At 62.2% G+C, this 15,499-nt stretch overlaps 1 protein-coding gene across 9 annotated transcripts; it reads right to left on the minus strand.

The window, feature by feature from the left end:
- Nucleotides 1-1,429: 1,429 nt before the first annotated feature.
- On the minus strand, nucleotides 1,430-15,274 carry SLC4A3 (solute carrier family 4 member 3). Of its 9 annotated transcripts, none has more exons than XM_016156846.2 (23): nucleotides 14,706-14,883; nucleotides 14,404-14,547; nucleotides 13,892-14,057; nucleotides 13,025-13,305; nucleotides 12,741-12,859; nucleotides 12,172-12,371; nucleotides 10,440-10,588; nucleotides 10,103-10,283; nucleotides 9,521-9,656; nucleotides 9,062-9,245; nucleotides 8,550-8,649; nucleotides 7,877-8,061; nucleotides 7,003-7,228; nucleotides 6,617-6,835; nucleotides 6,072-6,220; nucleotides 5,683-5,877; nucleotides 5,004-5,222; nucleotides 4,653-4,742; nucleotides 3,971-4,137; nucleotides 3,248-3,501; nucleotides 2,756-2,985; nucleotides 2,413-2,586; nucleotides 1,430-1,756 (listed from the first exon to the last, which is right to left on the minus strand). In XM_016156846.2, the coding sequence occupies exons 2-23, from the start codon at nucleotides 14,452-14,454 to the stop codon at nucleotides 1,679-1,681; spliced, it is 3,753 nt and encodes a 1,250-aa protein (XP_016012332.1). In that variant the 5' UTR covers nucleotides 14,455-14,547; nucleotides 14,706-14,883; the 3' UTR covers nucleotides 1,430-1,678. The 9 variants fall into 9 exon arrangements, with proteins under 9 accessions (XP_016012332.1, XP_016012333.1, XP_016012337.2 ...); XM_016156847.2 differs by having other exon boundaries at nucleotides 2,756-2,925; nucleotides 14,706-14,882; XM_036237194.1 differs by lacking the exons at nucleotides 1,430-1,756; nucleotides 14,706-14,883 and adding exons at nucleotides 1,789-2,069; nucleotides 15,180-15,274.
- Between the last annotated feature and the right edge of the window lie 225 nt (nucleotides 15,275-15,499).

The raw sequence follows: 15,499 nt of genomic DNA on the forward strand, positions 1-15,499 counted from the left end.
TCCCTTCTGGGAGTGCGCAGGGGCTTGGGTCCCACATCCCCTAGAGCAAACAGGGAGCCTGCCCACACTGAGGCTCAGAGGGGGACCAGGCAACCTTATCTAGGGCTCCAGGAAGGAACGCAAAGCCTCTCTGCCAAGCCGGTCTGCATACCCCCGTCCCCTCTGCATCTTCTCTGCACGCATCTATGCTCTAGGTTTTTGCGTTTTACCTTTGCCTTGCTCCTTGGCGAAGCTCCTCTGAAATTCCACGTGGCCTTGTCCAATGTCAGGGAAAAGGGATTTTATCCACACTTAGGCCAAGGGAGTTGTCAGAGGCCAGATGCTGTTAGAGGCCATTGTGGTGCCAGAGACTAAGAGAGCCGGAACGAAATGAAATGCTTAAACCTGGGTGACAATCCAGGACAGCTGGAAGGCTACAACTCTTCCTTACGAACACCAGCCTCACGGTGGTCTGCCCCTTCTCTGCGGACCAGCTGCAGAGTTCTAGCTGTTGGCCTGAACACCTGGGAGGAAACTGGGGAAAAGGTAAGGCAGCAGGGTCGGCTCTAGAGGACACGGCTAATGTGGAGATTAGGGATCCTGGCTGTGGATGTTCACTGCCGCCCAGGCCTGTGGAAACTCCACTCATCTCTCTGGACCCCCTTGTCGGCCAAGGAGGAACTGAATGTGCTTGAATGGGTGGAATCTTTGACCGCAGAGGGTCCACCAGGTGGCAGTGCTGCTCCTGCCCGCTAGGGGCAGAGCCTGCAGTGTGAGAAAGCTACCACCAGAGGGCAAAGCAGAGACAACCGGTTCCACTACGCTGCTGGTTGCCTAGCAACTGTGACGCAAAGCGCTCCCAGTTTGCACCCGCCTCAAGGCCTCCAGGTTATTTCTGGCATAACAGACTTGCACAAGGAGTGGCCTCAGGAATCCCAGAACTGCTTCTCTTTTAAGCAGGGAGACACTAAAATGGTCCAGGGACCCCAAATCCAGCACCACTCTGGCGCCGAGGGGATTGGGTTATCCTCCCCACTACTTGGAATGCGGGGATTAGGAAAAAAAGATGAACGTGTGTCCTTCTCCCCTGTCACTCCACAGCCATTGGGAAAGCTCTGATTTCCCTAGTGGCCGAAGCAGAGAAACCACCTCCTTCTCCCCTTTCCCACCCTCCCCCATCTAAACGGGGCCAGGATTAAAGGCTAGTGACCTTGAGCCAGACCTTGAGCCTCTCTGCTCCTCAGCTGCACTTCAGCAGACTCACCGGGGTGATGATAAGGCCCAGCTCTGACCTTCTGCGGTCTCGATTCTCTCCCTTTCCCCTAAGAATTCTGTCCTTGCCTCAAACCTCTCCCCGGTTTTGATGACCCTGAAAAAAGAATTCCTCCAATTCCAGACGGGTAAGTATGACCTGAGAAACCAAGACGTGGAACCAAGAAAGTGAAGCAGACACGAGACAAGGAGTGTGGTTATAATGAGCTCAAAGCCTGTGATGGTCTGATCTGTGAAAGGACCCGGGTGAGACAAGGTCAGGGCCCCAGGCAGAGTCACGGGGCCCCTGTGGCCGAGGCATCGGTAGTGGTTCCAGGCACGTCTCTAGGTCAGGAGGAGCCCGCTGGCCCTGGGGCTGGGTTCTGACAGGGGCCCAGGTGTCGGTCACTGAGGTGTTGGGGTCTCTGAGGGGCACCACGGTGGAGAATCACACAGGCATGTGCAGCTCATTGTACTCATCCTGGCCGTCCTCGTCGAAGTTTGGTTCAGCATCTTCCGAGTCCAGCTGCAGGAGGAGCAGAGGTCACGGGAGGCAGGGAAGCACACACACGCGTGCCCTCCAGCTCCTCCCCTGGACAGCAGCCCTCACTGCTCCCAGACCTTTCCAGGCCTCACTGTCTGGAGAGACCACGACCCCAGATTGAAGCGGCTCCCTCAGGCCAAAGCCTTCAGGTCATCTTCCCCAGTGACACTTCCTGATAATAATGTTAGCAGCTGCCACACATGAAGTGCTTTCCTGGGGCCGGTCCTAGCTTCTGCGGTAGGTCCCTCTGCAGACCATGTTTGGGTGGATGATTTGCAAAAAGATGTCCCTTCCTCTAGATAACAAAAATAAGACTCAAGAGGAATTTTAGCTCCACCCCACCCCCACTGGTTGTCCCTCGGCTGTGTGCTTTTGTTCTCCAGCAGCCCTGTGCATTCATTCTTTACACCAAAGCGTTGTACTCAGGACTTTACCTGAATCACTGTTTAATCCTCACAACAATCTTATAAGGTAGAATCTATTATTAGCCCCATTATACAGATGAAAACAAGATTTCAGCGGTTACATAACTTGTGCACAGTCACACCACTAGCAGGTGGTGCAGGAGAGAGTGGAACCCAGGTCTCCCTGATTCCAGGCCCAGCCACCCTGATGCTGCCCCGAGCACCAGCCCTTACCGCCTGCAGCTCCCTGTCCTGAAAGAGCCGGGGCAGAAGGCAACGCCTCAGAGGCACCGTGAGCAGTAACAGGAAGGGAAAAGCGAGCGAGGCTGCCGTGGACTTGACCACCCAGAGCAGTGCAATGCAGCCCAGCTGGATGCAGGTGAACAGGTGCATCCGCCATGTCTTCACCTGGAGAACGGGCATCAGATCTCACCACACTCCTACCCACATCTCTGGGGACTCAGATGCCCGGATCCCAGCCCACCTTCATAGTCATCCTGTCCATCTCCGACCCAGGAATCCCTCGGAACCACCCCCCAACCGCCTGTCTCCCCACCGCCACGCTTCCTGGCTCTACCTTGGTCACATAGGGCTGCTCGGGATGGTGTTTTGCCGGCATGAGAATGAGCAACAGACGCTGGGACAGCTGGATACCAGACAGTGACGTGACCCCCATGTACAGGAAAATCCCAAAGAGCACGGCCAAGGGGATCCGGCGCAGCACAGCCCCCATGACGATGGACAGGCCTGGAGGAGGTGACACAGACCTACCTGACCCCTCAAACAGCCCTGTGAGGATGAGCGGGCCTGAGGAGGAGACAGGACATGGACCATCTAATTGATCGGCTGGGCCTCATCACCATGAACAAGAGAAGATGGAATAGGATAGAGCACCAGGAAAAGGCTTGAGGGAAAGGAGCTTATGGAGGGTCCAGAGCAGGGCAGAGGCTCGACAGTCTCATTTAGAGATTTGGAGGGGACCTGGGCCAAGCCTGGGAGACAGAGCTGATTTAAGGCCTTGGGGTCCAAGAAGGCAGGGGCCGGGGCCTCGCAAGGTGGACACTCTCACCTACGAGGCTGGCGATGAGCACCCCGGTGACTCGCTGCTCCCGCACCTCCTGAATCTGGGGCTTGTCACCAGGCGCAATGGCAGTGCGCATAACAGTCAGCGCGTTGACGTGGGTGACCGAGCGGACGGTGGCGGCCGTGAGCCAGGGCAACCCGAACAGCCCACAGAGCCCACCCAGAGAGCCAATCAGCAGCAGGTCCAGGTGGAAGCCAGAGCCTTTGAGCAGCCTCCGAGCCTTCTGACTGACGATAAGACTGCAGGAGAGGACAGACGGAAGCGGGCTGAGTGTCCCGGCAGGCAAGCCAGCGGCAGGGCGAGGCACACACGGCGGGGGGCAAGGCAGCGGGGGGAGCACGTGCAGAGAAGGGCTCTCCCCAGGGCCTGGCAGCTTCCTCTTCCAAGTTCCCAAACTGAAGTCCTCACATCGAAGTAAATTTGAGCCAAATTCCTATACTGTGGATGTTTAAAATACCACAAAAGCCAGATGCCAGATCTCACCACGTTACTGTGGTTTAACCAAAATGAGATACGTGTGAGCATCGCTGAGTAAGAGAATATGCTGCTGTGCTCAAAGACTGTCAAATGTCACCCTGTAAACGGTGGTGGCAACAGAGATATCACGTCAAAGCACCACAGGGAAACTGTGTCCCGGGGCGGTACCCCTTTGCTGCCAACCCCTCCACTCTCCACTCCTCCGCCCACGGGCCCCTCAAGCCCTCTCACGCAGTGATTTGTGTCTCCATGAAGATCAGGATGAGGACCAGGAGGGCTGGGACGGCGGCTGCCACCATCATCCAGGGCGGGAAAGGGCGGGAACTGCCCAGGGGTGGGATGAACCATGTACGCTTATCGGGGGAGGTCACCGAGAGCCCCGTGGGCACTGTCAGCTTCTGCATGGCCAGAAGGAAGACGGGACTCAGGGACACTCCATGCTAGGAACCCAGGCAGCAGCTGCTCCCATGAAAGTGTGTGTCCCCAGTACCAGGGAGCCAGGGAACTTGGGTGTGAACGGGTTTGGGGGAAATTAGTTTTGCATCCTCCAAAGTCCTGCAAGGATCCAGCAGAGGACAGAGACCTTCTCCCCAACCCCCAGAGCTGCCAGAAGAACTGCTGTGGGAACACCCGCCATCCTGCCCCCAGCCCCCTACCTGCTCCCCCAGGAGTCTTGACTAAGGGTCATTTATGGCCTCAGATCCCCTAGGTGGCCTCCTGAGCTGGATCGTGTGGCTGTTTCTGAAACCCCCAGCCTGCCACCCCTGCGGCCCCAGCAGGCCCCTGCCACGACACTAGAGAAACGGGGTTCCAGCCCCGATCTTGGCTGCCGGGGCAATGGGGACGTGTCACAGCATGCCTCTCAAGGCCCTGGGGGAGAACGAGCTGCCGGAGGGGGTGGAGGCTCACTCACCTGCGTGTAGGTGTCTGTAATGGAGTAGTCCACCAGGACCATGACCAGAATGGAGATGGGGATGCCGAAGTCCCCGATGATGCGTCGAGCCTCGAGAGAAGGGAGCAAAAGGTGGAGACGAGATGAGGGTCAGGAGACCAGCGTGGGGCCGATCACCCCCGACCACTCCGGGGTCTGACCTGGCGCCGGAAGTTCCCTAACCTGTCCCTTTAAACCCCATGGGCGCCAGCCCCATCCAGGCAGGCATTTCTCTCCTGATTAGACTTCGCTGGGCCTTCGATGAGGGTCGGGATGCACAGACTTGGTGTAGGTCCATGGGCGGACCAGGCCCCATCCCCAGCAGCCATGCACCTTGCCACCCAGGAAGCGGCTGTTCCTGAACTTGCGGAGGAAGAAGGCGATGAGGAAGGTCCCGAGCATGAGGATGAGGGACAGCAGAGCCGTGTTGGGCTGGTTCCTCGGGCCTGGCGGCCCCTCAGTAGTAGGCAGGGCACTCCCATTCAGGTCCAGCCCAGCCTCCAATGCTCCTTCAGGGGGGTAGAATGGCAGCAGTGGGTGCTCCATGAACACCTGTGAGGGTTACAAGGTTGCCCCAGTGCTCACCTGAGCAGGTGAGCCTGATTTCATCACCATCAGTAACACCCATGAGGGAGAGGACCGGCCCCTCACATACCTGACCAGACAACAGTAACACAGAACATGCAGCTACATCACACACACCCCTCTGCAAAAGGTGCCCTGAGGACACCCAGCCCCATAGGACTGACAGCGCCCCGTCTTTCACATACCTGTGCGAGTGCGTCCTGGAGTTCTGACCGATACCCTGTGAGTTTGACTCCTTCCCCTTAAGCTCAGACCTAATCCGGGGTGCCCCCAACTCCACAAACCCACACCCAGCAGAGCCCCCCTCGTTGTGCCCTCTGCCCCCAGTGCTCCGTGCAGCCCCCTCCCATGCTCTCCTCCCCAAGGCGCTGCCCAGCACCTACCCATCTACACCCACCCCGCCCCCAGGACCTCTCTGGACCTCCACCTTATAGAGCTTGTGGAAGGTCTCGTAGATGAAAATGAGAGAGATCAGGAAGGCGAAGATCTCCTGGGTGAAAGGCGAGATATAGCGGACCAGGAAGCTACCCTCAGCGGCCACCAGGGCAAGGACGAAGACCACCAGCCAGAGGCCAACCCACACCCGGCCGGTGAGGTACTCCAGGTCCTGGGCTTGGCAGAACTGGCGGCCAGGAGGGAGGGGTGGTTACCCACAGCAGTCTGCCCCGGGCATCGGGGCCCCACAGAATGGGCAGGGGTCTGCAGGGAGGTGGAGGAGGAGGGGGAGACTGCTGGGAGCTGTAGCTGGCCTGAGGGACTGGGGCCAGGCAGGTGATCCCTGGGGGAGGGGGGGGCGGGGGGGGTCAGGGCTGTCACCTTGAAGAAGGCTTCTTCAAAGACCAGCAGCGGCCCTGAGAAGCCAACCACAAGCAGCGGCTGGGCTCCCAGCAGAGAGAAGAGGACTCCGAGCACTGCGGTGGACACGATCAGCTCGGACACGCCCATCAGCCCCTCGGTCTTCTCCCCTGGGAGAAGGGTCAGAAGGAGCCGTAGGGTCAGCAGAGTCAGGCAAGGGTCAGCGGGATGGCCCTGGCCCGGTTCCCACCTGGCCCCTCTTCCTGATCAGCTTACCCTAACCTGAGGGCCCAAAAGAATGGAGCGGCCGCCCTCTTCCATCCCATCCCTCCCGCCCCCTCATCACCAGCCCCCCAAAGTGATCACAGGATCCCCCACCCCTTCTCGCTTTATAGCGCCCCAAAAGTGATCCCAAAAGTGATCCCTAAATCCCCTGACCCGGCAACTCAAGATGGTCACACGGAAGTCCAGGTCCTCTCACCCCTGAGCCCCGAAGGCGATCGCTGGGGCCCAGGAACCTTGCCGGGGACACCGAGCCCCTTCGCCTTTCCTTCGCTTCCCCTCACCTAGCAGCCCCCCAAAGGTGATGGCGGGGCTGAGGGCGGCGAAGTAGATGAAGAGCACGGCGGCCACGCACTGGGAGTGCAGAGCGTCCCGCAGGTCGCTGGGGTAACGCGGGTACCGGCGCTTCACGTCCCGGACAAGCCCCCCAAACACTGAGCCAGTGCGCCGCAGCGGGTCATCTTCAGGGGTTGCCTCGGAGCCCCCCAACTCCACTGACAGCTCTGGGGGAACAAGGTGCTGCTGGAAGGCAGGCCAGGCCCTCGTGCTGGGAGGCCCTCGACCCGTCCCTGCCTGGGCCACTGCGAGTCCGGGTAGGGCTGGGGCCGGAGCCGTAGGGGCCGTGCGGGGGAGCGTGGGGTGGCGGGCGGGGGGCCCCAAGGGGGCTGACCTTTCCCAGGGGCCACACAGCTGCCCCGGGTGGTCATCTCCACTTTGGTCTGCTCACGCTCCCGCCGCTTGCGCAGCAGCTCTCGCTGGAAGGCGGCCACCGAGCGCAGCAGGTCCCGCCCCTCCACCTCCGACGGCGGGATCACGATGCTGCCATCCAGGAACTCGCTGATGGCGCTCAGAAGGTCCTGCCGGTCGTCGGCCTGGTAGGCAGCCTCGTGAAACAGCTGGGGACAGGAGAGCAGGGGCTGAGCCGGCCCAGGGGGCCCCTGGGAGGAGGCTTCAGGGAGCAGGCTTCAGGGAGGGGGTGTTGGGACGTCCAGCAACATACACGGGTCCGGTCCAGTTGTCCAAATTCTGACTCACAGCCCTGCTGGCCAGCGAGCAGCCACAGCCCTGAACGCTGCCTCCTCCGAGGGCCCTCTAGTCCCCTGGGAGCCTTCAGACTTTTCCACGATGCAACGACTAAAGGGGCAATGCCTGGCAGAGCGGAGCGCCTACGCCCTGTGGGTTGGCGAGTATTCTGACCATCACCCCTGGCTAGAGGACCCTCCTGTCCAAGTCCAGGAGAAGCCGCCGCAAAGACCAACGTCGCCAGCCCTCCCGTTCAGGTCTCATGTCACGTCCAGCACTTGGGGGTCTGGGCTGCTTCTCCCCCTGCATCCACCTCCGCATCCCACAACCCCAGCTGTGGAGGGCCCCCTTTTCTCCCCCCGCCCAGCAGCCCTCTCCACCACGCCAAAGCACTGCCTCTACCCAAGAGGCCCATTAGCACTGGCATCTATGGGCGCCCTGGGAGCAGTGAGAGGGACAGGAAACAAGGAGGGCCAGGGGAACAGGCCTAGGGTGCCAGCCCCGCGGGCTACAGGACCAACCTTGTCAGACATGAGGGTGGCGATGGAGCGCCCGAGCTCATGATAGTCAGTGCTGGTGTGACTGGGCCCCAGCATCACGAAGAGGAAGCGGACGGGCACGGGGACCTCAAGCACAGACTCCAAGAGGACAGCCTCACTCAGTCGCACGAAGGCCGCTGCCGGCTGCTCCAGGAAAGGCACACAGCCTGCGGGGAGAGTGAGGCACAGGGCGCTGGGCAAAGGGGCGTGCCCCGCACGCGAAGGCCTGGGATGGCCCCTCCACACCAGGCGGGACTGTCTCAGGCCATCACGTACAGCGGAACCGGTTGTGCACTACATAAAGAAATCCCAACCTAAAGGAGACTTATTCATCTACGTGTTGGTGTATTCATCTCGGTTTACCAACAGATGGAAAGTCAGGGTCTTAAGGAAGGGGCGCTTTTTTTCAGATTCTCACCAAGGTGGTACGGGGACTAGCGGTTGTCCAAGGTAGCAGAAAGCTGGAAGGGAAGCAGGCAGAGAACTGGGGAAGAAAGGGCGCGGGGCAAGACGGGCTGTGAGGAAGAGCATGGGCAGGTGGGGGCCTGGATGGGGCTGGGGGAGGCAGCCTGCAAGCCAGAGCCTCGGATCAGCCAACCGCAGTGGAGCCGCCCGTGCTGCGTGGCCCCTGCGCCCAGCGCCCGGCCCTCCTTACCCACGAGCACCACGGTAGCCTCGGCGTCCTCAGGGATCTTCTCCAGCAGCTTCAGGCTTTTCCCCCGGTGACTGTCTCCCCCAGGCATGTGGAGGGGCTTCTGAGGACGCAGAACTGGAATAGGGCTGGGACCCAGACCCGAGGCCGTGGCAGGCCCTCCCTGCCCTTGCCCCAGCCCTGCCTCCTCCCACCCCAGCCAGGGTGGGGACTGTGGGTGATGTGCCCCACATCAGGAGGGGACCAGCCCAGGATCTGGACCCCTCTCCCAAGTCCCCTCTCCCCCCCCTCCCCGCCACCACAACCACCTCAGCCTTATCTTGTTGTTTTAAATGGCTCCCCTGGATCTGCTACATCATCCCATTTAAACTTCCTGTCTCCCCAGGGTAGGGTTCCCTCGTGCATGTCCCCTATAGATCTCCCACATGCCCAGTACGGTGCCAGGTGTCCACCTCCCTAACCCACTCAATGAAGCCCCCTCCGTCCCCCAGCCCAGGTCAGAGCTCGCGACTGACCTCCTTAGCATCAGGATCATGAGGCCAGAGCGGGGCGGGCTCCCCCAGGTCGTCAGCCATGGTAGGCACCGCTCCATCGGGGCCGTGGCTGGGGGTAGGGTGGTGATTGCCCAGGACCGAGTTCACGCTGGAGCTGGACGTGTTTCGGGGAAAGAAGCCACTGTCCTTGTCATCATTGGGGTGGCTGGGGAAAGGGCAGAGGGAGCAAGGCAGGTTAAGAGAGGCCTTTGGTGGCCTGAGGTCATGAGGAAATGAGAAATGGAGAGTCAGGGCCTCTATCCCTCTGCCTCACTGTAAGAAAGAACTTTCTAATGGCTGGCGATGTCCAAAACGAATCAGGAATGAGTTCCCCGTCCATTGGACTATTCAAGCAGAACCTGGAGAGCCACGCAGAGAAGTCTGTATCCCGGGAGGGGCAGCTGAACCAGGAGGGCCCCTCCCAGCACCCCACCCGGTCACCTGTGCTTCAGTAGCAGGGTACGCAGGACACTGGCCCTGTCCTCTGGCCGAATCTGGTCAGACACAATCATCGTCTCCACCACGAGATGTGCGATGCCTGGCAGAGTGGTCTGCTCCAGGTCCAGGAGGGCAGCTCCTAGGGGCACGTCAGGGGAGCAGACACGGCCCCGTCAGATAGTAAAACGCCACCCCCCCAGCTGCCTCACTGCCCCAGGGCAGGCAAACGTGCTGGGTGAGCCAAGCGCCCAGGACGCCCAGGCAGATACACAGTTCCACGTGGCCATGACCCAGCCAGAGGAACGAGGACACGGCTCCTCCTCGCCCAGGGAGGGGAGTCATTTGCTGGTTAACTCCATGTGGACTGATGCCTACTCTGCCCCAGGTACAGTGCCAGGGACCAGGGCATAGTCCAGGCCTTCAGAGCTTATAACTCACAGGCAGTTGGATTCCGCATCCCCGGAGTGGCAGCCAGACCTTGCCTGACTCCAGGGAGTGGTGCCCAGGAGCCGGGCAGCCCAGCACAGGCTCTGCAGTCTGTGAATAGGGCATGCAGCCCCAGGGCCAGGCCTGCAGGGTCCCTACCGTGGGCGATGGTCCTCCTGAGCTCCAGGAGGCTGCGGAAGGACAGCGAGGCCACGCGGGGCTTCCCCCAGCGCTCCGTCTCTTCCTCCACATCCTCCTCAAACTTGATCCAGCGAGCCGTCTCCCGCCAGTGGGGCTCCTGGCTGCGGTCCAGCATCAGCTCGTTCAGCTCCACAAACACCTGCGCGGACACCAAGGGTGAGGGCCTGGGCGCCACCAGGTGGGACCGGCTATCTTGGGGACATGGTCACAGGGCAAGGTGGGGAGGAAGGCAAAGAGAAGCTCTGGGAAGGAGAGGCCAGAGGACGCTGCGGGCCCGCCCCCTCGGGTCCTGTACCTCGTGAGGTCTCCGGTCCAGCTTCTTCTTCTTCTTCTTCCTGCGCAGGATGGGAGCCAGGCCGCCGGGGCTGCCCCTCCCACCCTGTGTCCGAGATGGCTTCTTCACTAGGTGCCGCCGCATACCAGGGTTGTCCTCCAGCCGATGACCTGCGAAGAAGGTAGGCTTAGTGGTCCCAGAGGTCCAACTTGGGGCCTCAGGGCCATGGCCAGTCTCTCCAGACCCCTGCTCTGCTCAGCCAGTCCACTTGGTGGGTGCCACAGTCACCCAGGAGCCATGTCAACAGGGCCACCTTGTCCAATGTGGAAACAGGCCCAGAGAGAAGGAAGGACTAGCCCAAAGTCACAGGCGACCAGTAGCCAAGCTACAGTAAAAAAGCAGACCCGGGCTCAGTCCACGGCCCCTGCCACGGCCACTGCCGCTCACTTCGGAGTGTCATGACTTACGCCAAGCCGCCAGACCCCGGGCCCCCCGCACTTTCCCTGAGCCCTCTCTCTTGGCACCCACGTCTAACCCCATAGGTACTCATCGGAGCAGAATCATGCAGAGCCTCTCTCCTTGCCTCCCCGCCTGCCCCTTCCAGGCCAGGAGCCTGGTTACTCACAAGCTGGTCCCCCTGCCATGGGGCTCAGCTGGCCCCTGGTGGACTCCCCCAGGTCACAGTCCTCAAGGTCCAGCACAAACATCTCTAAGTCCTCTGAGGCCAGCGAGTCTCGAGGGCTAGGGGCCGGAGCCATCCCGGAGCCCTGGCTCTCGGCATCCCAAGGCCCAGGGCTCAGTGTCCCATTGGGCTCTATGACCTCCTCCCGAGGACTCGTCATTCCCGCAACAACCAAGGCCTCGGCCCCTGCTCCCTCCCAGAGCCCCAGCTCTCCCCAGAGGAAGGAGCCTGGACAGGAGTGGTGTTCGTCTAGCCAGAGCTGGAGGTGGCTGGGCCTCTCCACCCTGACTCTCCACGTCCCCGTCCCCGGGCCTGTTGCGGGCTGCTTCCAGCCCCCACCCATGATCTGTAAACACGCCCTCCCCCTGACCTGCCCCCATCCTTGCCACCACCACTGCTGCTGCTGCCATCGGATTGTTCCTGTCCCTGTCCTCAGGCCCTGGCAACTTTCCATGACGTATTGAGCTCAAAGCCCTCCTCCCCACCCCCGCCTACACACTGAGGTTGCAAGGGGGAGGAGGGCGGGGTCGCCGATGCCCCTGGCCCAGGCGCGGAGCCCCGCGGGTGATGACAGGTGGCACAGAAACCAGGGCACTGATAAGATGGAAGGAATGTGCCGAGATCGCGGCCAGGTCCGGCCATGGGCGCTGGACAGGCGCGAGGTGGCCCCTGACACAGGGAGAGGCAGGGCCTGGCAGGGCGGCTCAGACTCAGGGGGCTGCTGTGACGGGGTAAAGAGTCCGCCCTGAGAAGCAGAGCTTTGGGTGAGGAGGGACGTAATGACATCTCCAAACATCACGTGGAAGAGGGCCTTATGCCAGGGGTGACTCAGAGGACAGAATCAGGACAGAAGGGCAGAAGTGTCACGAAGGGAAATCTCAGCTCTGGCAACCAGAGGGGTGGCTTAGTGAGGTAGTGAGCTCCCCATCACTGGCCACATTCCAGCAGGTAGGCACACTGCAGAGGAAGCTCAGCCCTGGGTAAGGGAGAGCAAGAGCCTCTGCAAGGTCCCGCACAGACTCAGCGCTCATGGGAGTGGGCCGTGGGGGAATGCCACAGGGTGTCACTCACTCTTCATGTCGTCCAGGTCCGCGGAGCCCAGCATCTGGGCCTCTGCTTCGTCAGTGGGCACCTGCTGCTCTGGGCCACCCAGGCTGCCCAGGGCACTGCCTGGGCACAGCCGCTCCCGCAGATCATAGCTGGCTGACGGGCTCCAGGGCCGGCTCTTCTCCCCAGCAATTCGGGAGGCCCGGGCCCGGGGGCTGGGGGAGCTGAGGAGGCAACACGGCAGCCTTGACGTGATGGGGAACCGCAGCGGAGGTGGGCCAGGTTAGGGGGTTCCTTTGCGTTCTGCTTGGGGCAGGGCCTGCAGTGGCCCCCTGAGCACCAGACACAGGCTCCTCCTGGGCAGAGAAGGAAGCTCACCTCCCCCTTCCTGTCCCTTCCTCTCAATCCCCGTCCTCCTCTTCGCTTTGACACCCCCTCTCCCACTTGGCCCTCTGGTTCTCTCTTCCTCGTCAATCGTCTGGACGCCGCCCCCTCTGCCCCCTCTTCCCCTTCCTTCTTCCTTGGGGTCAGAGCTGGACACACTCTCCAAAAGGAGGCCGGGACCCCCTCTGGGCTGGGCTAGAGGCCAGTACCTGACCAAGTGCTGGGGGCTCTTGTCGGAGCGAGGGTCGCCCGGGGGCAGGGGCTTGGTGAAGGTGGCGGCCCTCACCGAATGGCCGGGACTGTCGTCTTCGTCACTTCCGATGGAGAACTGTAGACAAACCAGAACTGTGGACAAACCAGGGCCCCTGGGCCCCTGCCCCAACTCAGCTCCCAACCCACTGCCCAGCCCGGCCCAGGCCCCGTCTGCTGCGGGCTCCCCTCCTCTCCGCACCCCTCCCCCGGCCGCCACCCTCCTTCGGGGGCAGACCCCTACCTTTGCTTTCTGTGGGGACCCCGAGGGTGGTGGCTCCACAGGCTCTGCCTCAGATTCCCCTTCCTCCTCCTCTTCCTCCTCCTCCTCATCCTCCTCCACCCCGGCTCCCCTCTCCTCCTGGATGGGAGGGGTCCCCTCCGAGGGGGCAGCGGAAGTCTTCTCCTTCTTCCTCTTCCCCCTGGTTTGCCGGGCAGAGGTGGGGGGCAGTCGCCGCAGCTTGTGGGGTGGAGGCAGGCGTGCTGAGAGCGGGTGGTGGGTGTGGTGGGATGTGTGCCGGTGAACTGAGGGTGCAGGAGAACCAGTTGAGGCCCCCACAGCAGAATGGGACCCCATACCACCCTAGGGGCACACACCTTATTCTAGCTCAAGGCCTCAAACAAGGGCACCCTAGTCCTTTCTCCAGAGCCTGGCTCCCCCCAACACCTGTGTCCATGTCCTGTCATTGGTGAGGCCTGGTAGAGGGGGGGGGACAGGAAAAATGGGGGGGGGGTGTCATGGGGCCGGGGTGGGAGGACACAACAGAGCAAGGAAAAGAAAAGTAGAATCTAAAAGCTAGGGAAGGAAGATGCACAGGCAGAGGAACAAGGCCAGGCGTACGGCAGCGCCGTGGGGAAGATGAAGGCCACTGAGGGAGGCCTCAGGCCCATCTCCCTACAATTCACCTGAGACTGGGGCCCAGCTCCCCTGGCAGGGGGACAGGCAATGGGTGAGTGAGGCAGGATGACCGTAACATGGTATGGTGGCCCAGCACAGCATCCAGCACATGATGGCGCTGGGCGACCAAGCCCGCGGTGAGCACGGTGATGGCGGCAATGAAGATGAGGGCGGTGAGGGCGGCCACGCTCGGGGGGGCCCCGGGCTACCCACACTCAAAGTCCCGCTCGCTGTAGCTGCGGCTGGGCTTCTCGGGGTCCCAGGCCGGGGGCTTGCTGATGAGATCCCCAAACCTGCTCACAGCCAAGGTCTTGCCCAAGTCATCATCCTCCTCCTCCATGTCTGGACTCAGAGGGGGCTCCTCCAAGGGCACCCGGACCTGCGGGCTCAGACAGCCTCTCCTAAGGCCCTGGACCCATGAAGGCTCCGCACACCCACCCCAACTCCAAATCCCGGGTGGGGCCTGGGGGACACCAGCAGGCTCCATCTTCGACAGCCCCTTCTCCCCAGACCCCAGGCTGGGGTCAGCACCCCAGGATCCCAGGGTTAGGGAGAAAGGTCAACAGATCTGAAAAAAATAGCAAAAGACCCCCTCTTTCTCCACACCCCCACCCAGCCCAGATCCATCCCTGGATCTCGGGGTCCCAGGGTGAGCCAGAGGACGCCCCTCTCCTTGGGGTGCCTCCGCCTGCCTCCTCTTCCCCCCACCCCTGCGCGTCAGTCACCTGGGGTAGGGGGGAGGCGCCCCCGGGCGGCGGGATCACTCCGTTGGCCATGGCCGGGGAGGCAGCTTCCGAGGCTCTCGCTCACTGAGGGACCCGTGACCCGGGTGAGAAGAAGGGGGCGCTGCGGGGGCCCAGCGAGGAGCCCTGGGGGAGGAGGGAGGGTCAGAATCCCCGCGGCCGCCCTCTCCCCATCCCTGGCGCGGACCTCCCGCCGGCCCGAGCGCCCATTAGAGGCCCCGCCACGCCCGGGACACCCTGGGGCCCGGCTCCGGCCCGCCGCTCCCCGCCCCGCCCTGCGGTACCTCGGGGCTCCGGAGCGTGCGGGGCCCGGGCCGGCCGCCGCGCCCCATTTCCCTCCCGCGCTCGCTCCGGGGCCTGTCGCCGCGCAGGGCAGAATGGCCGGGGGCGCCCGCGGCGGCGGCGAGCAGAGCGGGCCAGGCGGACGTAGGCGCCGGAGCCCGCAACCCGCGGCTCCACCTCCTCGCTCTCGGCACCGCAGCTCCGCCGCCGCCGCCGCCGCCGCCGCCGGGCCGCACAATGGGAGCGGGCGGGCCGTGACTCACCCCGCCCCGGCCCTCCCGGCCCCCACGCGCGGGCCTCCGCAGCACCCCACCTGCCCGCCAGCCCCTTCTCCAGGCGCCCCACGCATCGCTGGGGGCAGGGGCACAGCCTTCCAGTCCCCCAATCCCAAGATTCCCACCCCCACCTTGCTTTTAGACTCCCTTCCCCTCAAGAGCCCTGGAGGCGACCCCTCCGCAGGCACAAGCCCCTCCAACCTTGGAAAATGAGCTCACTGCACGGGGAAGCAGTCCCGATATAGCCCCAGATGCCCTGCTTCTGCCACAGGGAACCACCCAGCATTTGACCTTGGTACATTACTTCCCTTCCCCCCCCTCCCCCGCCACCATTTCCCCACCTGTAGCCTGCCGGCCTAGTATAGCAGGGTTCCAAAGTTCCACCCAGCTTTAAGATTCTGTGGCTCAGTTTCCACATCTCTCTGTACCCCCTACTCCCCAAGGAAACATCTCCTTTTCCAAGAATAGAAGTTTCTGGAAGGAACTACTGGGTCCCAAATTGACCCTCTGGGATCTCGCTG

The sequence above is a fragment of the Rousettus aegyptiacus genome, unplaced genomic scaffold (genome assembly GCF_014176215.1).
Source record: "Rousettus aegyptiacus isolate mRouAeg1 unplaced genomic scaffold, mRouAeg1.p scaffold_m13_p_2, whole genome shotgun sequence".
Lineage (NCBI taxonomy): Eukaryota > Metazoa > Chordata > Mammalia > Chiroptera > Pteropodidae > Rousettus > Rousettus aegyptiacus.

Bases quoted from the DNA above. Each gene is read 5' to 3' on its own strand.
- SLC4A3 (XM_036237194.1), bottom strand. From the start codon at position 14,454: ATGGCCAACGGAGTGATCCCGCCGCCCGGGGGCGCCTCCCCCCTACCC. The intron at 13,306-13,891 runs GTGGGTAGCCCG...CTGCACCCTCAG, and splicing joins CAGCGAGCGGGACTTTGAGT to TTCACCGGCACACATCCCAC. The intron at 6,221-6,616 runs GTGAGGGGAAGC...CCCTTCTCCCAG, and splicing joins CACCTTTGGGGGGCTGCTAG to GGGAGAAGACCGAGGGGCTG.